The sequence below is a fragment of the Gouania willdenowi genome, chromosome 9 (assembly GCF_900634775.1).
Source record: "Gouania willdenowi chromosome 9, fGouWil2.1, whole genome shotgun sequence".
In the NCBI taxonomy this organism is placed as follows: Eukaryota; Metazoa; Chordata; class Actinopteri; order Blenniiformes; family Gobiesocidae; genus Gouania; species Gouania willdenowi.
In genome coordinates, this window is record NC_041052.1 from 13,037,193 (window position 1) to 13,063,926 (window position 26,734).

Below are 26,734 nucleotides of genomic sequence, written 5' to 3' on the forward strand. Positions count from 1 at the left end.
CTCCAATGAACAATCTATGCTATGTTAACAAGCTACTCATTACTCAATACCTCTTTATTCACTCTCAATCTAACCTACTTACCACAGATTGTAGAGCCCACAGGTGCTAGTTTTTATAGAAGGCGCGGGGCTAACAGTGCTTAATTAATTGTAATAGACGGGTTTCAACCCATAGAGAGCAGTCATTCTGACATTTCACAAATAAATATGCCAAATTGAAATACTTGAAGTAAAATGTTGAGAGTTCAATCAATCAAAAGCTCTACTTCATACCCAAATGCATTTGTATTAATCGGAAAAAAGGGATTTAGTTACTCTTTAATTTCTATTGAATGCTGTTGGCCCTCAATCAGTTCTAACACTGCCCTCTCATTTTAAATTTTTTTTCCTTAATAAAGTTTTGCTAACACTTCCTACCTTAGATAGGTAGATAGATCTAAAATGGCAAATCCAGACATGGTAAAAATAAACAAATAATTTAAAAATACAAAATAAAGGGTCCATTTTCAAAAATACTGTCTGGGTGGATGATAGAGCATGAGTGTGAGAAACTTCTTGAAACTGTAATCCTTATCACAGGTGCTCATAATGGCAAACTGGGTCCAATTCAGACCAATGTGCAGGCTGCAAACATTGGAGTCTGTCTTGTTGTGGGTTCTTTGTTCAACCATGAAATAGTCCTATGCATGGGAGGAAAATGCAAAAAATAATTTAGATTAATTCCTATCAAAAATTCTGCTTTAATGTGATTAGGCTGTCAACAGCGTTTGCCTTCAATAAGCTTTGAAAGGCTCCTGCATCCACCAACTCTGGTTGGAATAAGTGGGTAATAATAGATTGATGAATGGGTTGTTTTCTGAATTGAAGAATACTTCTCCATAAACTACAATACATACATTAAATCACTTTTGCTAGTTACTTGTTTTTTTGGGTACATAATATATAAAGATTGCACCGTGCGGACCTGCCATGCATGGCTGATATCTTGATAGAGAAGAACCTTAGATGGTTAGCACACGTGCACAGGATGGAGAAAGATCGGCTTCCAAGATAACAACTGTACTGCCAGCTCTGCGAAGGAGGAAGAAACCAAGGACGACCTCGACTCAGATTCAAAGATGTGGCAAAACTAAATATGAGATAGAGAGACATCCTAGTCGACTAGATAAGAATACATAAAGATATATTTTTAGAGAATGTATACCTTAAATAACTTATTCATTGAGACCCTAATGCGGAAGGACATACATTTGCTTTTAACAAATTCCTTTTTCATACAGTTAGGTTGAATAATGCTTCTTTAGATCTAATGGATTAGATAAATCACTTTCTCAGTAGGAAAATGTCATATCATGATAGCAAGCTAAACAGCCCTTATAACACTGGAGAGAAATCTCCCTATGAGCTGGTCTTTGTGTTGCGTGTATTATATGAAAATCAGAAAACGTTCCAGTTTCATCCAAAATGTCTCACTTAATCTACATGTCTAAGGAAATCCCCATGACATTAAAAAAAAAAAAATATTTCCTTCTTAGATATTTTTCTGGTTCTTAAAAAAGTGGTTTTAGTTTTTCATTCTATGTTTTGCCCAAAGGCTGTAACAGACTAGCTGCTAAGGGAGGGCATGACATCGTCTTTTTTCATCCCTGCTTTGGCTTTGTATACGGGAGAACCCCATGGATCTTCTCTATCTCACTGTCTTTATCTCACTGTTAGTCTCCACTTAGCTAAGATGTTTCTCACACCTACTTTATTAAACACTGAGGCTTAACTGACGTTTAAAGGTCCCTATCATGCTATTTTTCACCCATCTTTATTTGTTTTAAAAACCACAAAAACATAGTATTTGAGGTTTATTTTCCCAAACTCACCTGTTTTCCAGAGTTCTAGTTTCTGAAAAGTCACTTTCTTAGCGACGCTACGCAAACAGGCTCATTTGCGGTCTACTTATGCATATTCATGAGTGAACGTGTCTATAGATGGGACACTGACTTTCTCTCCCCGCATGGTGACGTACGGCCAGAGGACGGCCCGCTCTCCTCCCACCCACTCTGTAGTCGAGCTCATGCTGCTTTATAAACACGAGACAGAGCTTTGGGGTGGGGCGTTCACCGGTACATACATAGACTGTAGAAAATACATACATAGCACTGCGCGAAGGACCCTGAAAGGCTCACCTTTATGGTAAGACTTAATGGAATGAAAATGATCGAGATTTATATTGTATATTGCCATTTTGAGAAAAAATATTGAGATGAGTCTTGGTTCATATCGCCCAACACTACTTCAAGCAATGGCTGTTATTGGTGATGATGCATGTTATCGAAGAGTGCGTACAAATGGTTTATCCCAACAAAGACCTAAAAGTAAATTTCCAAGCATGGAAATATAGCTAAAATAAGGATGACATTGAAAGTCATGCATGAAAGTGGGAAATTGTCAAAAACAATTTTCCCCACAAATACATTTTATAAGCAAATAAAAGGATATACTTGTCTGTAGTTAAAATTACACTAATAAATTAGTCAGTAAAACCTCATAAAGGATGCACATAATGCTGTGTGTGCTTTTATTTTTATTGCTTGCATTACCACTGAACAAGAGGATCAGACATGACAGGGACTGATATATGATCACACACAAATAATCAAGGTAAATGACAAAATGCATTACTCTTGTCTGCCCTCTTCATGCTTAAATATTTTTTTTTTTGACAAAAGAAGCATATTCATAGATGCAGACTCACAATAATATTGGACATTTAGCAGCACGATTAACATAAGGAGAGTGATCCGTTGTAATCACACTTGGAGCATCACGTCTGGCGACAGAGAGCCCTTTCACATCCTGTGAAACAGCTTTCCTTCCACATAATGTACAATGGCACCAATTTAAATGCAAATCCTGACATTCCCATCACTCAGGCTGGTGAAATCTGCTTTTGTAAAAAACCCTCCTGTGCCGGCACAGATCCGAATGAAACTCGATTGCACAACTGTATATCTTGTCTCTGATGTATTTTATAAATCATATATATTACTTCACAATTTTCTTCCCTACCGTGGTTTGTCTTAATCTTTACACCTTTATTACCTCAGAGTTTGGTTACTCTAGTAGTGAAACTGACAAAGTCACACCATTAAAATGTTATTGTGAGGTATATGTGGAGAACACAAATAAAGCTGGAATACAACAGAAATAAAAGATGAAAGCATCTATTCCTAATTATTTTCATCATGCTTGGTAAACAGTTGAAAACACAGATATATCATAAAAACTCACTCAAATTAGTGCTTGGTTTGGAACTGCCTGTAAATGTTCACCACTGTGTCATTGCACTTTCACTATGCATCAAAAAGGAAGAAGGGATACCATCTGGATTATGTAATGAGGGTAAATACTGTAGGTCTAAAGCTGTGGGGTGGTGGGCTGTACATAAATACACAACTTGAATTAAACGCCTCTCTCTGAAACCTGATTTTACAACTAAGCATTGCCTCCTCCTTTCTGACAACGTACACAATGTATATCTTTAACACTTTTCTAAAATATCCTGTGATTCCATCTTGTTTGTCTGTTTCGTAAGAGCCTTAAGTGATATTAAGTACCCTGCGCTGACACAACGAATCTGTCTTTGCAATTAATTGTCTGTATTTTCACTAATTTCTTATTGATTAATCAGGCTGGCTTAAGAGAAGGCAACCAAAAAGAGTCAACGGTTAATGTACTAAAGGAAATATTTGGAAGTGCTTCAATCACCTTATTTTGGCACAAACATGTAATTATTTTAATGCTGTTGAAATCCTATGTTTTGGGGTAGTTGTAGTTTATGGCTACTGAGGCTAATGCTTGTACTCAGCGTTTTGAGCTTTAAAGCCCTGGAGACGGTACAGCAGCTCAGGGTCCTCTCTAGGGTTGGCAGAAGAGTTCTTCCCTTGGATCCATGGGTGAATATATCAAATCCCATTTCTGCTGTAGTCAGTTATTTCCCTGGGAGAAAAGACAGAACTTCACAGGATCCTTCCTCAAAGCTTTGTGTTTGGTGTTAGTCTGTCTCAGTAGTTTTTTTTACCTCTCTTGTTTCCGTCTAACTCTGTCTCTCTGTTCTGCTCAGAAATCAGATCTGTGTTGTCATCGCTACTTAATGGGGGAGAATATCAGTTTGTGTACGATTGCGAGTTGTTGCCACCTCAGTTGTTCTGACTTCTTTCTTTAGCTTTTCATCCTCTCCCTTTTCTCCTCCATTGGTTTCTTGTTTAACCTCTCCCCCACAATCTGTCTTCTGCTTTCCCGTTTTCCCTCATTAGTCTGTGGCCTTCACCTCAGTTCACTTCTCCAAGTCTTTGCCTCAGCTGCCTAATTCTTCTCCCAGATAAATCTTTCCGAGCCACTGTCCTTTTACCTCATCCATCTTCCTCTCCTCTCTCATCTTCCAGAGGGTACCCAGATGACCCCATTGAAGCGGAGCTGATCGATGAGCGCCACCCTTACATCCATGGGATGTATTCAGCGCCACTGGCTCTGCCCGAACGAGGCAGCATGGCCAGTCTTGACCGCATGGGCGGGAGACGCTCTCCCTCCATTGACAGCATCCGCAAGGACCCTCGCTGGCGTGATCCAGATCTCCCAGAGGTCATCGCTATGCTAGGCCACCCAATAGACCCAGTTAAATCCAATGCGGCTGCTTACCTGCAGCATCTGTGCTACGAGAACGATAAGATTAAGAAGGATGTGCGTCAGCTGAAAGGGATTCCTGTTCTGGTAGGGCTTCTGGATCATCCCAAATCTGAGGTCCACCGCAAGGCCTGCGGTGCCCTGCGAAACATCTCCTACGGCAAGGACAATGACAACAAGGTGGCCATCAGGAACTGTGATGGCATCCCTGCCCTCATTCGCCTGCTGAGGAAGACCAACGACATGGAGGTTCGAGAACTCATTACCGGTAAGACTTAATTCTTGAATTCATTCTTTAGCTATTTCGAATACTTGGTTATTTCTAAAATATTCTGTCTATGTCTCTATGTCTTATTTGTGTTTCTACTTTGCACTTTTTAAAGCTTTTTGTAGCTTCTGGTGGTTTGACAATAGAAAAAAATGTGTGATTACTTGCCGCATTCCCTTGATTTACCCAATTACTTCTGAATCTACTAACTCTAGTATTTTTTTTTTTTGGAAAAAAAAATTGTTTTTGAAGCTTAAAGAATAACAAAAACCAAAAATCCCCCTTTTCTGCTGAATATAAATGTATTTGGGTATGAAGTATGTTCATTGTTTCTTGTCCAACTCTTGACATTTTAATCAAAGTGTTAACATTTTGCAATTTTTTTGTAAACATCTAAAAGTGACTGCCCTCAATGGGTTGAAACCCAGCTATTACAATAAAACTTTGCGATTGGCTGAGAATCATAGTTTGTAATGTTTTAGTGGCTTTTTAAGTCACGAACCACCACTGTTGGCCTCGTTCCTTCTATTAAAACTCGCACCTCTTGGCCCTGCAATCTGCGGCGAGTAGATTGGATTGACGGAATTGCAATAGAGGTATAGTGAGTATTGAGTACATAGTTAGCATGGCATAGATTGTTCTTTATAGATTATATAGTAGAGAATAGGTGTGTCCTAACTGCTCTAATAGGACGATCATAATCAAGGCTTTTTTTAATTTCCAGTCTAGACGCAGGTCAACCAAAACCTCGGGGTTTAGTTACTCTTTAACGTAATGTTTTTGTTTTCTTGTTTCAGTTCACAAACTAAACATTAAATAAGGTTTAGGGTGTGTCTGTCAAAAATTGGTGTCCTGTCCAACGAGTACCATGCCCTGTGCCCATGGTAAGATTTGTTCCAGCAGACAGTGGCCACGTTTACACAGGAACTTTAATTCCTCTTTAAAGCAGAATAAAAGTTAAATTTGTCTTTAAATTGACCTTGTAAACACTTAATTCCTAATGCTAATTTAATTCCGAATTAAACTTAAATTAAATTTAGGTGGCTGGTTTATTCCGATTTTAATTCCGAATTAGATAATTCCTCTGTCTTGTTAACACATAATTCCCCTTTATGTTAATTCCGGTCGTTCTGCGCATGTGCAATGACATTCTGGTGACAACATGGTGATGGCCGCCCGGACTCGAGCTGAGACTATTTATTTAATAAGCGTTAGAAGAGATGGATATAATGAAAAGAATGGATGGACAGAAGCATCAACAGGCAGACTTTCACACAGACTTATTACACGCGTACCTCGGTCCACGGTAAACGGAACAGGCTGGCAGTATGATCCGAAGTAAATGTGTCCCCGTACTGCATTCACAGGCTGTAATATCAGTTTAAAGTTTATCATTATACTGATTGATAGAGCTACTAACTTTACCAGGGAGCAACTATTTATTCGTGGTTATTGTTTTCTAGAGTTTTACTGGGCTTTATTTACCGGTGATTAGTTCTTATCTCTCTTACGCTCCGTCAACCAAAGTGTGTTATTGTTGAGCTGCTGCTTCTAAACTATAATCAGTGAAAACAGTTCTCATGTGTGGTTTTCTATGTTGGAGCCGACAATAATAGGTTTGTTGTGTGTTTCTCCTGATAGACGTGATATGTCGCGTTCTCCCCCTGTTCAATCAGACCCTTCCCAACCCCCAGACCTAAAGCGGAATTGAATAAAGTCGAATAAACCGGTTTTCTATGTAACTCTCAATTTGGAATTACTGTTTCTATGTAAACATGAAGTAGAACACTTTAATTCAGAATGATTTAATTCTGAATAACTAATCCTGAATTAAAAAAACTTCACGTAACCGTGGTCACTGTGACTAACCAGAGCAGGCATTGTCATTGTGTCCTTCAACGAGTCATAAATGTATAAATATGGAGGTATGAATGGATTAAATGTGATTGGTTGTTGGCATCCATGCTGTTGTCACACTGTCCTGGGTCAGTTGTGGTGGTGAAATATTTATTAATGTTCAAGACTGTGCTTTGAGTTTGTCCTAATAAAAAAAGAAGCACACAAGGGTTAAAAAGCTGATAAAAGCCCAACATAGCTGTCAATCAATTTGTATATTTAAAAAAAAAAAAATTAGAATATAATCCATATTGTCTATTCTCTCACCTTGCAGTTAATCATAGATTCCCTGGTCATGGCAAATGACTCTCCCACCAGATTGCTCACCTTTGAGTACGTGCATTAATTACTGTATGTGAGATTGGCCAGGTTCTCTATTGACAAATGCAATGAATGCCAGCGTGTGTATCAAAGATATTCCTTTCATTTTGTGACGTCATTTGCATTATTATCCACTTCCACTGCATGCTTCTAATCAAAGCATATCCCAGAGAATGTGACCGGTAGGAATCTTAAATGAGTGCTGAATATGTGTGATCACATTAATGCAATAAGCAACCAATTACACTAAGCCTTTCCCAGTAAGGACCTCAGAATGAATACCACTTATGCATCACTCTCAGTCTCAATTTCAAATCCCATTGGCTGTTGAGTTGTAGTAGGATTTCTTTTCCTGCTGGTTTGATTAGTTTAACTGATTAACATACAGACTTGCTCCTTTAAACCTTTAAGTGTATATGATAATAGCAATATTACTTAAATGTCATTATAAGACTTATTAATACATGATACATGCATAATAATACTTGAAATGTCATAATGTTATGATCACTGCACTACCTTTCATGGTTTAATATGAGGCACACAACTCACCTTATTTATTTACTATTGTTTGTCATTTATGTGTCCTTGGTGTATTTGTTTAGTTAGCTTTCAGTTTCATAAGAAGATATAATGTCGCATTCAAGCAGTAATAAGCCATTTTTTTTATTATTTCTCTCCTAGAAACATAAAAAGTCTTGTCTTGACATTTGTTTCACAAAACATACTTTCATAATTAAATGAGCACACTGTAGACGCATTGACTTAATTAAAAAGGTCTCTGGGTTGTTAGATAGTCGAACTGTAAGCACAAGTAATTAAAAATTATGATTAGGGAAATAAAAAGATGAATTGATTGATCCAAAAAGCAAAACTCAGTAGTTTTACAATCCAAATTCCATTAAAAGAACAAATGTATTTGGTTGGTTATTAGGGTTCTTCTCCTTGACCTGGTAAATGTCATCTGGGTATTATAGCTGGAACCTTTATGTGTTCAAGTAACCTAAACACAATTCGCTTGAATGAGGACACTCTTTGACCGATACACACACTTTGGCATTAATCAGAGCGAAGAAGACGCATATCTTTGTTAAATCACCTTCTTTTAGATTTAGTAGGTCTTCAGCAGGTTGAGGGTCGTGTTTGATCGTGTTCTATTATTGTAGCTTTGTTTTTGTTCTGTTTTTCCTCATATTCCCTGGGCACATGAGACGCAAGGATACACTTTCAACAATCGATTATTGAAACAATAAATTACACCAAATAGCTGTCACCTGAATTATTTTTATGGGAGCACATAATAAGGCAGAATGGCTACAGGGGAGATTTATCCAGCTCAGTATGAACTTAAAATACATATATGGAAGTATTTTAGCTTCTATAAAGTTGACAATGAGATAGCTACCTGTTGTTGCCTCTATTAGCGCCGCTACCAGCCAGAAAACCATTGAACAGGTTGTTAAAAAGATCCCCCCTCCTTGGAAAAGAGCAAAAAAATCACAAAATCTATAGCAACATTTATAACTTAACTATTACGACAATTTACTGAAGGGTTTTTTTTTTGTCTGAGGAATTTTCTATACAGGTATGTATTTGCAGGCTTGAGTGTGATTTGTTTTTAACCAAGGACAGAGTTGTGTTAAAGTAAATATAATTTAAAAGAAAAAAAAAACATTATTATTATTGCAGATTTGAAGTTTGTAGAATATAATATTCCCACGACCCTGGAAAGGAAATGGATGGTGGATGATATAATGTATATATATATATATAAGTTTGTATAGTATAATGTAATAATAAACTATTTATAATAATGTGGACATTAAAAAGTTGGAATTACTCAGCTATTTGTTCAAACCGAAGATATTAGTCAGGGATAAGGGTGTAAGAAAAATTGATTACACGATTATTGTATTGATCCAAAAACAGTAAAATCGATTTTTTTAATCGATTTTTTTAATCATGTTTTTTAACGGAAAATTTTACCATTTAATTGCGCTAACATATGCATAGCATGTAAACGCCGAGGCACTAGGTGTCAGAGAACCACGTAAGACCTTGTTAAACTACTTCACTCCTCAATGCATTTTAGCTTGAAAGTGGATTGCACTTTATTTTCATAAAACATACTGAGCACTTTTATAGATGTATGTGGTTACTTTAAAAAATAAAAAATAAATAATAGTAATAATAATAATAATAATAATAATAATTTAACAGAATCAGAATCTGTTGTAGATACAAAGTTAAACTTTTTTAATAAATGTAATGTAAAAATGACAGTTGGATAAACATACCACTTGTTTTTGATATTGGTACTTGAATTAGAGTTAGTTACCATTTAGTTGTTCTCGCAAGTTTAAAAAAAAAAAAAAAAATGAAATAAATTGTATTTCCTACAATTTTATACTTGTAAATGGTAGGAAATTTGTAACTACTGATATTGCAATATAGCACGATGTATATTATGGATGTCCCGATACAACTTTTTCACTTCCGGTACGATGCCGATATTGCAGCCTTGCATCTTGGTCGATACCGATATCAATCCGATACGAAAATGCATAATTTTATTACTTATTTTGTAGTGTGGAATATTAGAAAAGGCTTGATTTTTAAAAAAACAGACCCATTTATTATAAACCAACGGATTACATATAATTAACCGTTTAGAATAAGAATATTCTACGATTGAATAAAATACATTTTTAAATAAAATTGAAGATATTGAAAAAATAAATTCAAACGAACAATATTTATTATATCAGAGATTTTAGATGCAATCCGATATTTGTTTTCTGGTTGATATCGGATCGGGAGACTCCTAATGTATATCGTGTTGTTTAGTATCGGGATATGTCGTCCATCGTGACATACAAATCGTATCGTATGGTATCGTCAGATTCATGGCAATGCACACCCCTCGTCAGGGAGACATTGAACAAACAGATATTACAAATGCATCGCGTTGTATCGAAATCAAATCACATTATTCATTCACTCGTGAGATTCCCACCTCTAATAGCGGTTGAACCTAACATTTTCGTATCCATAATATAGACACATTATCCATTGCACCAATAGCTTATTTGTTGCTGTGCAGTTCAGTTATACTACAAGCATATTTATAATAATAAGAAAATAATATTACCTGATATTTAAGTGTAAGAAATACTCGATTTCGCTTCCCGACCTTTCACACACACCAACAGCTGCAGCCAATTTACAATCACCATTCTGTGTAGGCTAAATGTACTCGACACTGCATTGGTAAGTTCTGTGAAACTAGTCTATCCCTACTTTTTTTTTTTTTAGCAAAAAAACCCCCACATTTTATTGCACACTCATTTTAGACGTGCAACCTCACATTTTTCTACAATTAAAGGTCAACCAGTTTTACACCAGAACCAGAGCAATTTAGAAAACATAATGTTAGCGGTTCAGTAATGGTAGACTGAACAGCTGTAAGGTGGTAAACTGCCTGAACACATTCATTACGTATGCTTAGGTCATCATCCCACATTCCACACATATATGTTGATCTGGAAAAATAAAAATGATGCAATCAGATGTGAACACTAAAATGATGCAGTTACAGATTAAAAAGTCTTAAAAGGCATTCAATTCATGAAGGCCTCAATCTTTTAAATGTCTCAAATCAATGTTTCAAAAGTCTTAATTTTTTTACACATAATAATTAGTCTCACATTTCAAAATAAATGGTAACATTCATTTTTTTAAATTTTTTTTTTAAATGTGTAAACAACATGGAAAATGTAAATTTAACAAAAATTGCATGTCCGACATAGATTTTTTGTAATGATTTTGTGTTTTTGGAGGGATTTTGATTATTTCAGTCTTTTTTTTTGTGTGTTTTTACTGTTATTTTGTGTATTTTTGTGTGTTTTTTCACCCCAATTATGTTTTATGTGAAGTTGGTCTTAAATTTATTTCTTCAAGTCTTTAGAATGTCTTGAATTTAATTTGACTAAAGCCTGAACCCTGAGTTAGTATTTCAATTGGATTGATGTGAATTTGTATTTTTAGGCAATTGTATGGCGTTTTAAAGTGTTATACATATAGCACTAGGGCTGAATGATTTTAGAAAATAATCTAAAATGTAAATTTCAAAGCAAATCTGTGGCTTTACCTCTTCAACATATCGAGCTAACTTCACGTTTCATGAAACATGTAAACTGCACTTCATAAACACTCTCTGAACTTAACAGGACAGTACAGGACAGGACGAGAAAGAAAGAAAAAACAAATCGCAGCCTTTGCGATTACAAAATTGCGTTTTATATCGCGATAATATCGCAAATGCAATTAATTGTTCAGCCTTATATGGCACACCTTGTTTTGATAGGTGAGCAACATTACATTAGGTTGTAGATTTTAGAGCATAGAATAATAAAGCTGTGTTTTCCAGTGGAGTGTCCAGGCTATTGACAGCTTTAATTATGATGTATTGGCAGTGATACAGGTTTCTAAAAAAAGTCTGTTTAACTGCTTTGTGTGTGTGCGTGTGTGTTTCTGTGTGTGTGTGTGTGTGTGTGTGTGTGTTCCTTTTTGGTGTGACAGAGATGTTTCAGTGAGTGATGACTGTGCTGCAGCAGAAATGATTGCCTCTACAGAACCATGTTGATCCCCATTCAAGCTAAAAAAAAAAAAAAAACCCAAAAACCCTGCACCACAAGACAAGGGGAGACAGAATGGAGGGAGTTTTTTCCTCTTCTTGCTCACTCATTATCAGACTAAATCTTCTCTTTCCCCCATTCACTATCTACACTGATTTTCTCTCCAAAGCTTCAGCATTATGTTTCCATGGCCTTTGCTTTGGCCTTAGTAAGAAGAACAGGCCATTCTCAATACAAACTCAGCTTGTGAGACTGCGATTGGCTGTGTTGTAGGGTAATTAGGTATAATTTTGGTTTAAATATAGTACCTTTTTTCAGTTTTTCACTCCGTGTGTCTAAAAGTTGGAAGTTCTATTGCTTTTTTCTGTGTAACCACAGTGTGCTCTGTTTTCTTCTGAGAGGAAACAAGTGACGTGGAAGCAACCAGCGAAATAGCAAAGACAGACAGACCAACACATGCAGCAGTGGTTGATATTTTCAGTTCTCTCTGTTCTTTAGAGGATTTCTATTTCCCCTCCTGGTAGGCTCTGGGTTGTTTATGCCCTCCAGCTATTCCCACTTTGGAAATGTAGATTATTAAGCGGATTTGTCTCTGTTCCTTCCTGCGGGAGACTCCTAGGTTTTTTGCCGACTGACTTGCAGACAGGAGCTTGTGCAAGTCTTTGTTGTAGGTAGTTAAAAAAAAAATGCACATGATGAAAAAAAAAAAGACATGGAAGTATGTTTAAATAAATTGTGTCAAAACGAGATTGCATCAGTTTTAGTTTACGGAAAATAACATCTAATTGCGCTAGATCGATTATGAACTTAAATATGGTTGGAAAACACAAGACTAATTGAATGCAATCAAGTGAAAGAGAGAAAAAAGAGAAAAAATAACTTAAATTGATAGAAAATCACTGGAGCATACATAAAAATGGAATAAAATGTATTCTTTATTTTTTTCTTTGCAAACAAATTAGTGTTCTGTTTTGTGCATGTCGCACCCCAGTAAAGCAACTTCTATTTTTTATGAAAAACCATTTTGTTTTTGCACAAAGTCCTTTAAAATTCCTTTCACAGCAGTCAATTTACCACATCAACGCAGAAGTTGAACTCTAATTAATACCATCTTTTATTAAGTGCCAAATTTAGTTTAAATGCCTCGTTTTTTGCCGTTTCAAAGTTTTCTTGTTGGTGTGCCCTAATGTTGTATAGATAAACAGGATGTTGCTCAGTAAATGTTATTAATTACACTTCACTTCTTATCTCGTGTTTGTTAAACGGCGTGGTGAATAATGTTGAAGCTCAGTCTGGAAAGCCAGTTGATGAATTGAAGACATTGAGAACTTTTAGGTCAGAAATGGGTTCAACCTTTGGCTTTGACTCTTTTGGGATCTTAAAAAAAACCGTCACCCCTCCTTTTAACTTCCTGTCTTCTTTAACTATATACGATTAGAGAACTTTAATTTTAAGAGACACAATTAGATACATTTTTTATTCGTCTCTCATGTACCGGTACTTCCATAACTGGGGCCAGCGGATGAGTATTAGCTCATAACGGCCCATAAAACTGTCAACAGTGATGGACTGTGAAGGACACGACAGCCCCGTTTCCCCTTTAATTAGGTGAATCCCATTTAAACCATTTTAATTCCGCTGTTGGTATATTCGCGTACTGAAAGTTCGATTCATACACGTGAACACATTGATGTTGAATCCATACCTAGAGTACACTTTGATGATTCATGTAAAAAAGAAATTGTGTGCGCGTGTCATCACCCGTGCGTGTGTGCGCGCTCTTATTCTGAAATACCGTTACACAAATCTTGCCTTTTTTTATGAGCATTTACAATAAATTGAATCCACTTACAGAGGTCTTTCTTTCCTCCTTTCATATCTCTTCACACGATACCCCCACCCCCCTCTTTGTAGCCATAAACTCTTTCTCCTTCTTTATGAGAGTGTGATGGATGGTGTACAGGGTTAGAAGGAGAAGGAGAGGTGGAGAACAGTAATGAGAAGAACTAGTTAATAGCCCTTCTTGGAGAGCAACATGCCTGCCACTGGTGCCTGGAAATTTTCATTAGCCTCCAGCTCCATTCCCAGTAATAGTTCCAGTGCGTTCGGGTCTCACATGCAGGCGTTAGAGATGGGAGACTTAAATGGAGTGGATTGATCTCACTAAGGTCCAGTTCATTCACAATGTAGCTAAAATAGTTCTGAAAAATCTGGGTGGGGATAAACTAAGTCCTATCTTCCTCTTGTAAATACTGTTTATTCACTGTGTGTGCACTTTTTTTTATCGGTGTGTGCTTAAATTATCTAATTATTTTGTTTTTCTAATATTCTTGCTAACTTGAAACTAATGTTTCTATTTCTTTGTTGTGCTGATGCTGTACTGAAAATATTTTCCTTTTAGGATTAATAAAGTATGGTAGTGGCTATCAGTACGGTTGCCATATCAATTTATCGACATTCTATCCGTACGCAACGCCCCTATTTGGCCAGTTTAGGTCACATGATACAGTAGGTCAGTCATTGGTCAGTTTAGGTTGTGTGACTAAGACTAAACCTTACCCTAAAACCTAACCCTAACTCTAAACTTAACCCTAACCCTAAAATTTTTTGCGATATTGGGTTATAACCTAACCCTATACCTAATCTTAAACCTAATCATAACCCTAACCCTAAAACGTATGTGTACTTAACCGTTCCAATAGACACTTTCAGAAAGGATTCAACTACCTACCTACTTACCCATCTAGGGCATCTGATATTCCGTGATTACAGAAAATAAACGGAAGAAAATAAATTTTTCTCTCTCTTTGTCTTTAAAATTGGACGAGTAGTAATCATGTTAGCGTGTGATTGAAAATGAATGGAGAGCTTCATCTGAAGTGTGTTTTTAATGTGTTAGTGATGAACTGCATTCCAATCTGAGAAAAGGCACTGGTTCAAAGGCAGACTAAGCTGATGATGGATTGGTTGAACTGGTGGCCAGTTTACCTGGTGACATGTCACTGCAGAAGCATCTACACACACACTGCTGTGGGATTTTGCGCAAAACACGAGGGTGATTCACCGGTTGGCAGTAAATAATTGTTTCTCATGTATAGTTTTGGGACCATATTACCCATTTCCATGATATTTTTCTCATTAAAGGAGAGGCTGTGGGTCTAGCAGTGTGGCTAACCTCTGGCAATATAATCTTGCGTGATTTCAGTGTAACCTTCCTGGCTTCCCTAAATCCTCTGAAGCATATAAAAGTAAAATTAATAACAGTAGTTGACTCTATTTACCCTATTTAATAATGGTTTGGATTCCAGTGAGATTCAAAGCACGTTATAGAAACTATTATTCATTCACTCAAGAGGTGGTAAGCTACACTGTAGCCACATACTGACAAAAGCACCTAGAGCCCCTCTAATCACCACCGACATCCAGGTACACTTCATAATCATACCCATGAATACAAGGCAATGAGTGTACAGTGCCTTTCCCAACAGTGACTAGGATAGAGCAGGATTTGAACAGCCAACCCTTCAGGTATTAGACGACCCACTCTACCACTGAGCCACAGTCGCCCCAGCATGTTTGATAAGATTTCCGGACGTTTAGTAGCCAGTAACGTAACCTAAACAGGGAACAGCGAGAGAGGATGAAATAGAAAGGAATTGGAAATGTGTAACATGACGGGGAAATGGATCAAATCCTGTAACGGAATTTGGGAAAATTTGAAACGGAAAAATGGAGATCCTTCCAACCTAGTACATAAGTATCTGCTTTTCGAGCCATATACTGCTTTGTGGCTTTTCTTTGGGAACCCTCGTTTTCTTACCACAACAACTGTGTGTGTGTGTGTGTGTGTGTGTTTTTCCCAGGGAAATAACGACTAACCTAGCACCGTGAATCTGCCTAATTTTTTCACAATACTGACCAGATTATAGAAAATGGAACCAAAAAAAAATAGTGGGTCATCCAATAACCGAAGGGTTGGGGGTTCGAATCCAGCTCTATCCAAGTCATTGTCGTTGTGTCCTTGGGCAAGGCACTTTCTCCACATTGTGTAGTATGCATGTGGTGAGTGAGTGCTGGTGATGGTCAGAGGGACCGATGGCTCACTATGGCAGCCTTCCTTCTGTCATTCTCCCCCAGGGCAGTTGTGGATACAATAGTAGCTTACCACCACCTTGTATGGAGTGAAAGAATAATGCACATCAATGTACAACGTTTTTAAGTGTCTATGAAATGATTATTATTATTATTATTATTATTATTATTACAGGGCTTTTTGCCTGCACCTTGCAGCTCTCCTGATGCTGCCTCACTTAACTCAGAGCATCTACCGCCCCAACAACTCCAGGAACTGTATCTGTTTCTGATCCGTGAAAGAAGTTTCACTAAATGATGAATCGTTAGCAACAGAGCCCGAAAACTTTATATTACAGCCCTGCAGGGAATCCTGGTTTTATTAGAAATCCAACAAGAAAGAAACGTGACTGTTATCACAGATCATAGTTTGGTATTTCAAACAATACTGGAACATTTTTATATAGATATACTTGCGTAAAGTTAGTATCTTGTTTTTGATGTTCTTTTGATGTGGAATATGAGACACCTTTGTTTTACCAAACTGATGTAGTGCTGTTGTCATATATATCCTGTTTATATGCCTCCAAGATAGAAGATTATTAAAAACAAAAGGAGTAAGGGCTCTTAGTATCATAAACAGCTACAATACAGGTATATCCTTCCATTTAAAGCTTTATTAAAAAAAAATACTGTTGTTTGTTTTAAGAAACACTGAAAATATTTGTGACTTGTACATACAACACTAGTTTACTTACATAGTTAAAAGTTGACTTTATTGAACATTTTGTTTTAATATTGTATAACGTGTACTGTTTAATTTTACTTCACCAATGAAGGTGATCCATTACTGAGCTTTTAACAAAGTACAGTATATGTTTCCACAAGTGGCTGGGATTGAATTACCGTAACTCAAAGCTAGAGTACTTTTTCCACCTGTTTGTATCATTGTGATGATCTGTATAATGTCACGTTGGATTGGCTTTCAATGGCACCAGCTTTCCAGAAGTAAAGTAAGCCTGTCATCACAATGACACGCTGCGAAAAAGCAACACGCACAGACACACACACACACACCTCTGTCAAGCCGACAACGGGCAGCGAATGAACTAAACCTGATACACTGGCCTGAACTAGTGTCAGGAGCCGGATGGAGATTGTCACTGCCGTTGCTCTCTGTCATCTTAAATAACGTTCTGTCACCAAGCTGTGGGCTCGTTCTATTTGATGGATCACAGCAAAGACAGATACATGCCTTTTCCTTCCCCTTCGGCACATGTGTGATCAGTTGTAGAGCAGACAGACCGAGTGCCATCTCCGCCGAAGGTGATTGTTGGAGGTGATGGTGAACATCCGGGAGGAGAGAAAGAGCACTCTTTAATTTATCACACTGCAACAAGAGGTTCAGCAAGTCTTTACTGGATCAAAGCTCTTAGGGCTTCCAGAGAAAATGCTTTTCACCTGTGTGTTTGTTTGCTTTCACATTCCTACAGTGACACAACTTTCAGAGACTATATGTTTTAGAAGCAGAGTTTTCTGTTTGGGTTTTAGTATGTTTGAATGACAGTAACTAACTGTCTATTTTTGTCACGTACCCCAATTAGGGATTACATTCACTTCTCTAGCACCTCTGGAAAATCACAGCATTCCTTTCTTGAAACAATTCATATATTTTATTTTTTTTAAATGCCTATTTGAACAAAATGTGGCGCAAGTGGTGACAAAACACAGAATGTACTCTCATATGCAATGTTTTAGTACAACATCCCACATTTTAATGATATGTTTAAATGTATAGCAAAACTGACAATATTACACGGAATGACAGATTTCACCCGCTGAAATGGAAATGGCTATATGACGGGCATGAAATTCAAGATTTTTCACCCATAATTTAAAACCGATTTCTGAATCTGGCAAGTGTAGCAAACGGACAAAGGTTTCAAATCTTTACGCAACATCTCAAACTTGGTAATCTCATATGATTTCAGCGGGTTGTAGAATTCTAAGGTTTATAACAATAGTGAACAATAGTGAATAGGTATTTTTGGCATGATTTCATGAAGTTCAATAGCCAGTATAGACATCTAATCGTGGAAAGACTATGTAATGGAAATAAAGTAGACTTGGGTGAACTGAAACGGAAATGACACAGAATTTCTTATACTGTGAAATAGGGCTGAACGATTAATTACATTTGCGATGTTATCGCGATATCATAAAACGCGATTTTATAATCACAAAGGCTGCAATTATTATTATTTTTTTTTACATGTTTCATGAAACGTGAAGTTAGTTAGATATGTTGAAGAGGTAAAGCCACAGATTTGTTTGTTTTATTGTTGTAATCTGAGCTTTAAAATGTATATTATATATTTATTTAAAGTTTAAATGAATCTGAAATCGTTTATTTTGAAACAGATTGATTTATTGCTTGTGTTCATTGAAAAATACATGACAAGAGGCCCTTGAAAAAATGATTGCATATGAAATTGCAATATTGAGGAAAAAAATCGCATTTAGATTATTTTCCGAAATTGATCAGCCCTTCTGTGAAACAGAATTGGGGAGACTCTGCTTTTACCATGTCATGTACAGTATGTCTTTTCCTTACTTTTCCTGCCATGCCTTCACCAATTTGTTCCAGTTCCATCCTGTACTGCTCTGCCCTGTCCTGACCCCGTCGTATACTACACTCGCTGACACACAGAGACCATCTCATCTACACCTGTCAATTCAGAGCCACCAGTTAATCCAACACATCTGCCTTTCAACTGTGACTGAACTCTGCAGTGTCAGCCAATAGTTCACCTCACTCTCACAGAGGTTGAGCAAACTCTGGATGGAAACGTATTTGTTACAAACAAAGCAATTCTTATTCAGTTTACACAAATACCTTCTCAGGCCTATTATATTTGGGCTGTCATGCTTACTTTATGCTAATGTTGAATTAGTCAACATGCACTGCCAAAACCTGAGGCTTTTCGCTCCATTAATCCCACAGAGTGATTGTTAAACTGAACAGAAACGGATGTGAAAGTTGTAATTACAAGATTATTTATGCACTGTTAGTTTCTCCATAACGTGGCACAGAGCAGCTAACGTCATATGCTGAATCAGGTGCTACAGTGAGAATGATCTTCTGTTCGACCTAATGCTCATATGGCTTAATGCAGGTTGAGTGCACTTTTGAATGACAAATACAACTAATGTCACAATAGAGAAGGTAATCAAGCTGTCAGCCTGGCAGGCCATAGCACGGGTGTCATCATACACCATCTCCCAAAGTGCACCTTTAATTGGATTCATGCCTGGATGATGATGCTTCATCTAATAGGCTCTATTTGTTGTAAAATTGGTCAATTTTGTGACCCAGTAAGATATTTAAATACACACCGTGTGCGTAATTACTAGGCAAGTTATTTTTCTGAAGGCTGATTTTATGAGTGAACTATGGCATTGCTCTCAGTCAATCTAACATGTTTAACTTCATAGTTTTTAACATTCTTAGGAGAATATATGTGTGCACAATTATTGAGCAATTATTATACAACTAAATATATAAATATATATAAAAAAAACAATGATGAAACAATAAGAGACAAGTTAAATCTCCTACCAGTGCAGTCCTTATGATTTAGGCTGAACTACAGATTTGGGGAGTGACAACAGAAGTAAAGATAAATTCTGCAATAAATATTATTATGTGCACCACTGATGGAGCCGACTGCAACAGGAGGCACTGAGGCAGACATCGCCCCCAGGAGCTCATACTGAGCTGTACCACAGCAGTAATAATAGATAACACACAATAGCTGGGATATAATAAAGAAAAATGAAATTTTCAATTAATTATTGTGTAATTTCTTTAATTCTGCCTTTATTAACTCAGATAACGAACGATCAATGTATATGAATAACATCACTGGCTGTTCAGGTTCTAGTTTAATGTACCATGAAAGTGCTTTTAAAGAAGATCAATGCTGAGTTTGTCAAGGCAGGAAATGTACGTTTAGTGCACAAAGTACAACATTAAAGCAGCACACATTCAGCTGTGTAGTTACGCAGCTTTAAAATAGCCATTATTTGATATTAAGACCGTGGGAGTTTGATGTTTCCTAACTGTTTCTTCCACTCCTCACTTCTTAAAGGTGCAGTCTGCAACTGTTATAAAAGTGACTTTTTGTCATATTTGCTAAAGCTGTCACAATGTAAGGACAGCTTTACATCAAACTAGTAGTTTGTGTGAAAAAAAAGCCCCCCCTGCAGCTCCTGCAGTTTTCGGCAGATTGCCAGAATGCACCGCGACCGAGCAAAAAGAACCAATCAGAGCCAGGATTGTGTTTGATGGGCTGTCTGACAGCTGTTGCTCACAGTCACAGCGCCGTCTTTTTTACAGTGTATGGTCTGGAGGAGTAGAACATGGAATTAGCCACTTTTTCTTTGTTGCCTCCGTGTGGCTGCTGTAAGTGACACCGTGTTGTTGCTGCTGAGGTGTGTGCACATTGAGAGAGAGAGAGAGAAGCACTGCATTAATATGCTTTTAACAAACCATGTTAAATTACTGTGATGTTGCTGTCTGGCTAACGTTAGCTTGTTAGCTCCTCTGAGGGAGGGACTTCGGAAAGTTTGGAGGCAGGGCAAGAGAGCAGAGGGGAGGGAGGGTTCTGAGAGTCGTGGACTGCACCTTTAACTGAGCATTTAGTTGTTTTTGGATCTGTTGGATTTGTTTATATCTGGTTTTTAAGACCAGCAGCTGTTTGTCAGTCTGGAAGCTGAAGTTACAGGATCTTAGCTCTGGTGGTGTCTCCCATTAAGAATTGGGAGCTTTTAGTTCATACTGGGTACAGATGTTTCTCAACACTATCCCAGCCCCTTTGTTGTGCTTCTCAATACCTGCATCATATACATTGTCACTATGTGCTGGACCATTTCAGAGGTATTTGCGTAGCCTGCACCTTGAGTCTGATATGCTATGGTACCTACAGTATATGAACCCTGTTAGTGTGGGGGCATATACAGCCCCACAGTATACAGTTACATACTCAGTAAATGTGACGAGACCTCCAGAGAGAAGCAAACTGCGGTCATCTCTTTTCATGCCCTCTGCTGGATGGTGATTAACTGAGAGAATCCAGGTTTGTTTCTTTTCCTCTGTTAAGTAATGTTTTTAATTTCACTGAGTCATCTCATCTGATCTGAGGTCGAGGTCGAACAGGGCAATAAGGACAAGGACGCGCCATCTCTGATGTGCCGAGTATAGTGACGTGATAGGAGCGGGGGTGGCTGGGCGAATGCCTCACGTCAAACGCTCAATGAGAGGAAGTTCGTACGAACACCAGAAAAAGTCACTTTTCTGAAGAAGAAAAAAGGCATTGAATATATATGCTTAGATATAGCTGACAAAAAAATGTAATCTTATCATGCATCATAATCCATATATGTTCAAATTTCAAAACATGGACAGCCAAGATTTTGCTTTAAAATGCAAAACTTTATGTTACTATGAAGGCAATAATGAAAAGAAGTACATGAACGCACTATTTATGGTGTGTAAATCATCGTGACCAGCTGGAAGACAGAAGGAATGGTGTTATTGTTTCTGCTTTGGCAGATAATTCAGTTTTATAGAGAAATGTATCTAAGGGAGTAAAATGGCAAAGGTCATGAATTGGTTTGAAACACTATGAAACTGTACGACTACGGACAGCAAATGCAATTCTTTTCCACTTGAAGTTTTTTGGCCCGGAAAGCTCATTTTCTCTACTCACAACCACAGCTGAAGCACTGGAGCTATTTTTAACTCCCTAGCGTCTGCTGAGGTGTTTTTTTCTTTTTTCTCTCTTTCCACGTTTATTTGGAGAGCTTAATTTAACCAAGGAAATATTGATGGTTCGGAAAAAGAACAGAAAATCATTTAAAGAAGCCATGACAGCTGATCCGGGAAAAAAAAAGGGACTTGACTTGAATGCTGGGGGTGTCACGACTCGTCACATTATTGTGTGACTGTATATTTCTGTATTTCATCGGTTTGAGTGTGAGTGCAGTTATTAATCTTAATGTTCCCAGCTGGTATTCCCTTGATCCACAGAGAGAGAGGCCTGTCAGCGGTTGGACACAAAGGTTTTTTGCGTGCATGGAAAATAAAATGTGTGTATAAGTTAAAGTTTGTGCTCACGAACCCAAGTAAGGAACATTAAACCTTCTACCACCTGTTTCAACCCTGAAAATTCTCCAATAATAAGCGATACAAACGCGATCCACATGTTCCAGCTTTTACTGAGTGTAAACGTATCCTCCATATACTGACGTGAGAGGTCCTTGTTGAACAAGATTTGAAAGTAATGCAACATAAAACACAGGAAATGGGTGCGGTGGTCATAGGTGGTTAAAGAGAGGAAGGGACTGGAACATCAATGCAACATGAGGCAGGTTCTGAATGACACTAGCTCTCAGACGTGACAAAGAAACTAAGGCAAATCTTAAATAATGCAGAAGTGAGCCTTGCAGAGTCACAGGCAGAGAAAGAAGTGAGTGAGGCAGAGGATGGAGAGACAAGGTTTCGCTCAAACAAAGTGAAGTTAGGTCATGTTATAATCTCAAAAGTGTTTTTTACTACAATCAAGGGATGTAACGTTTCACTCAACTCCTGATACGATTCGATTCACAATACTGGGTTCGTGCTAAGATTCTCTCACGATTTATTTTACAAAATGGTACTGCAGACAAATTATGACTGAAAAATACTAGAAAATACTGTATTATTTTCAAAAGAATCCCTTGATAAACTATTTAAAACAATGCAAATTAACTAAAAATAAATCTTGACTGAAATAAATACATAAAAGGAATAATACAAAAGAAGAAGAAACCTATTAATCTAAATTCTGGTTCTATAGTAAACAATGCAAAACTACATAATAGTTCTTTTTCTTTTTAAAAGTGCAACTGAAAATGTATTTTGTGCCTTAACAATTTGACAATTTGAAAAAAAACAGTCATTGCATTGTATTTACATCAGATATTTGTTTTGACCAGCAGAGGGCGCTGGTAACCCAGTGGTCGGTTGGTATGCAGCTAATCTAGCAGTGAAGAAGAGATGCTATGCGCTAGCAGACAGAGCTAATAGAAAAACGTGACTTTTACAGATATTCTTTCAGTGCTAAAGGGGTAAGGAATCATTTATGAATATGTTTAAGAGTAGAAGGCAGCCAGAAAGAGAGTAGTAGCAGATTCCGCCCGCCGCCAACACTTCTGGACAAGAGAAGGATAACTATATATATATATATATATATATAGCGCCCTCTGCTGTTTAAAAAAAAGTACTGCGATTCAATTTTCACAGTATCGATGTGAACCGTGAATCGGTTTTTAACTGCCTTACGATCAATCGTTACATCCGTACTACAATCTGCCCAAATTCAGCCCTTTAATGATTGGAGTCATCCTCTGCTCCATCACGACACATCATGCAGGGTTCACACCACTGTTGTTTCTGTCTCATTATTACTGCAGGTCCCATGTAATACCTAACTTTAATTTGAAAAGCGTGTCTTGGAATCAGTTTTTTGAATAAAGTGTTATTTCTTGTTATACTCGGTTGTGCACCTCGCGATCCCCCTACGCTGGGAAAAATTCCTGGTGAGAACCCTGCGATCATGGAAACGACTGTCCTTTTTTCTGTTATAAATAGTCTGTCTCTTTCACTACACTAATAACTTGTTGGTGGTAACTGTTTGTTCTGCACTGACTAAGGACGTATACTATGCACTTGGACTTTCGTGCATCTTTTTAATGATTTTTCCTTAGTGTGTTTGTCTCTCCTTTAACCAGATGCTGCTTTGTCCACTTCCCTTGTGTCTGAACAAAAGCTCATCTGGTGCTGATGTTTTAAGGGAGCACTTTATTTGGTGTTGAGTTGAGTGGCTGTGACTGTGCTGCCAAAACAATTTTCCCTCCCACACACACAGACCTGTGCCAGTGTGCCGGTAATTTTATTTTGAAAAATTGTCTGCCCACATTTGAAATCAGAGCACAGATGGAACTGGAACACACTGGCCACCTCTGTGCTGTAGTAATGAACTCTCTGATGTTTTGTATTCTCTGTAGTTTAAAATGAATACATACATGAAATTACAGTGAATTTTTTTTTTAAATCGCAGGGATTTGACTAGGGGTGTGTATTCCCTGGCATCTGGCGATACGATTCGTATCCCGATACATAGGTCACAATGCAATATGATATGGTATGTCCCGATATCAAGGCGATTACTGCAATTTTTTTTTTAATATATGACTTAAGAAACAGCTAACTGTAAATTTGTACACCTTCATGAGAACATTATGTATGAAATATATTTTATTGGCTTATTTTACACTCAAAACATTGGCTTTAACATGCCATGTGCCAACAACTTAAAATAAAAAAATAACATACAATCTGCCTGTGGCTTTTAAACCAATTTTGACTTTAGTGCAACTTAACTGAGGTATATGCCCAGAAAAACAAATAAATGCATTAAGTTAGTACTTTCTATTTAGATTTTATTGAAAAAACACAAGCTGGTCAACATGCCCAGGTTTCAGCACTTCTTTGTGCAGTTACAATGTCTCCTGCAGTGGAAAAGACTTTCCTGGTTAAATAAAGGTTAAAAAAAAGTTTAAAAATTTAAAAAAAATCTATAAATTGCCGAATTGATTTTTTTCAAAACCCCTAGATATGATTGATGTGAAACCCCATATGCCACATAGACCTCGTGGATAATATTAGAATAATCACAGTAAAAAAAGATTTTAAAGTCACTTATTTTTACCGACTAATTTTGGTCATTTGTAGCCAAATATTTCAAATTTGGTTAAGATTTAAAACGATTGCTACTGCATAGCTGTCATTAAATGTCATCTTGAACATTTTGTAAACTTCATTAATTTAGCTTCAGATCAGCTCAATTACCCTTTGCATTCTATAGAACAGTGATTCTCAACTGGTGGGTCGGGACCCAAAGGTGGGTCGTGGACCTGGACTGGGTGGTTTGCGGACAGCTGGTCAAAACCAAATTAATACTTAATGTTTATTGTGTTGGGCTTGTCTTTTATCTTGAAATAAACTTTAAACACAGGATAATATATAGATTTATATTTTAAAAATGATTATATGTGTGTTTTCAACAGCCATCTTTGAAAAACTTTTGTTTGTTGAATTCTGAAAAAAAATGTGGGTCGCGATTTAATGACCGTGGCAAAATATCGGTCCAAGGGTGATACCAGTTGAGAAACCCTGCTATAGAAGTCTTAATACAGAGACTGTAACAACAAAATAAGTCCTTAGTTCTGCTTAGAAAAGACCATTAATCACTATTCAAGGTGTGTTTTCTCACTGGATGATTGTCAGTCTTTCTCCTCTTTTTAACCAGTTTTCGTTCAGTTTTTGTTTTCAGTGAAGTGGTTGAAATAAAATTGTTTTCAGTGTGATTTTTCATTTTTCTCTAATTAGTTCTTGTTCTTCTTGTCTGGCATGTAAAGCTTGCCTTCTCAGCTTAGCAAACGTTTTCCTTTTTGTCATCAACACCGTTTAGGTGAAAGTAATTTCCTTCATGGAATCATTTAATATGTGGACCTGTTTGATAACATGTTTTGTACATTTTAATACAGCTACAACTTAAACTTTGTGTTGGCTTGAATTCACAATATTTAAATGTACCTCATTCCTTCCAAAGACACTCCCTCCTTCCGTGTTTTTTTTCACACGCCGTCTCCTCTGCTCTCCGCTTTAGGAACTTTGTGGAATCTGTCGTCTTATGAGCCTCTGAAGATGGTCATCATCAACCACGGCCTACAGACCATGACCAATGAGGTCATAATCCCTCACTCGGGGTGGGAGCACGAGCCCAACGAGGACTCAAAGCCACGTGATGCTGAGTGGACCACAGTCTTCAAGAACACCTCTGGCTGTCTTAGGTTCGATGGCAAATTTATTCAATATTCAAAGCCTTTTAGCGCTGATTTAATGACAAGATGTTTAATATTCTTGACTCTGAAGAAATGAAGTAGTCTTAAATGATAACCCAGAAAAATGCAATAAAAAGTAAAAAAATATTATTTTATTGTAAGAAAACATTTTAAATGATAGTATCTTATAATTTAATTATAATTATAAGAACTGTGATGGACTGGTGCCCTGTTCAGGGTGTACCTAATGCCTGACACCCAATGAGAGCTGAAAATAGGCACCAGCAGACCCCTGCGACCCTGAAAAAATGCGCAAGCTGGTCATAAAATGGATGATAGATGGAGAATTATAAGAAAATTCTGTTTTTTTTAAATTCATTAAACAGTTTTAGAGATAAATCTTTGAGAGTTGTCTGTCAGAGATGATACTTTTAGCTTTATAAACACAAGTTCTAAACATAAATCTCAGCATTGGATAGACAATTTCAACTGGAATTCAATCAGTTCATGTGTGTAATGCATATAAAATGAAATAAATTTAAAAAAACACTCAGAAATACAAGATTATCCCTTTTTAATTTAAGGATACCTAAAGTTGTAGTCGAAGATTCCAGGAACTGAATGAAATTAATAGATGCTAATAATAGTGATAATAAAAGGACTGTTGTAATTGTTTACACTTTGCTCTAAACATCAGTGATTAAACAGACTAAACACTAGTAGTAAAACTTTTTTACAGCAGTTGCAGACGGCTGTGGTGTATATAAGGCAGCTGGCTGACACGAGGCCACAGTTAAATCTGAGCTCTTAAAAGTAGTAACAAAGATGAGCAGCTGCTTCCTCTCTTCTCTCATGGCTTTGTTGTTTTGTACAGCATGCTGGATGTCTGTCTGACTGCCTTTAATCTGTGACCTAAAGG

At 37.2% G+C, this 26,734-nt stretch overlaps 1 protein-coding gene across 9 annotated transcripts in view; it reads left to right on the forward strand.

Moving 5' to 3' along the window:
- Positions 1–26,734, forward strand: part of arvcfb (ARVCF delta catenin family member b) — a 271,466-nt gene that overhangs the window by 178,010 nt on the left and 66,722 nt on the right. For all 9 annotated transcript variants that reach the window (XM_028456818.1, XM_028456823.1, XM_028456819.1 and 6 more), the window contains 2 exons: positions 4,437–4,942; positions 25,641–25,824. In XM_028456818.1, coding sequence (XP_028312619.1) covers positions 4,437–4,942; positions 25,641–25,824 — 690 coding nt within the window. The remainder of the gene's footprint in view (positions 1–4,436; positions 4,943–25,640; positions 25,825–26,734) is intronic.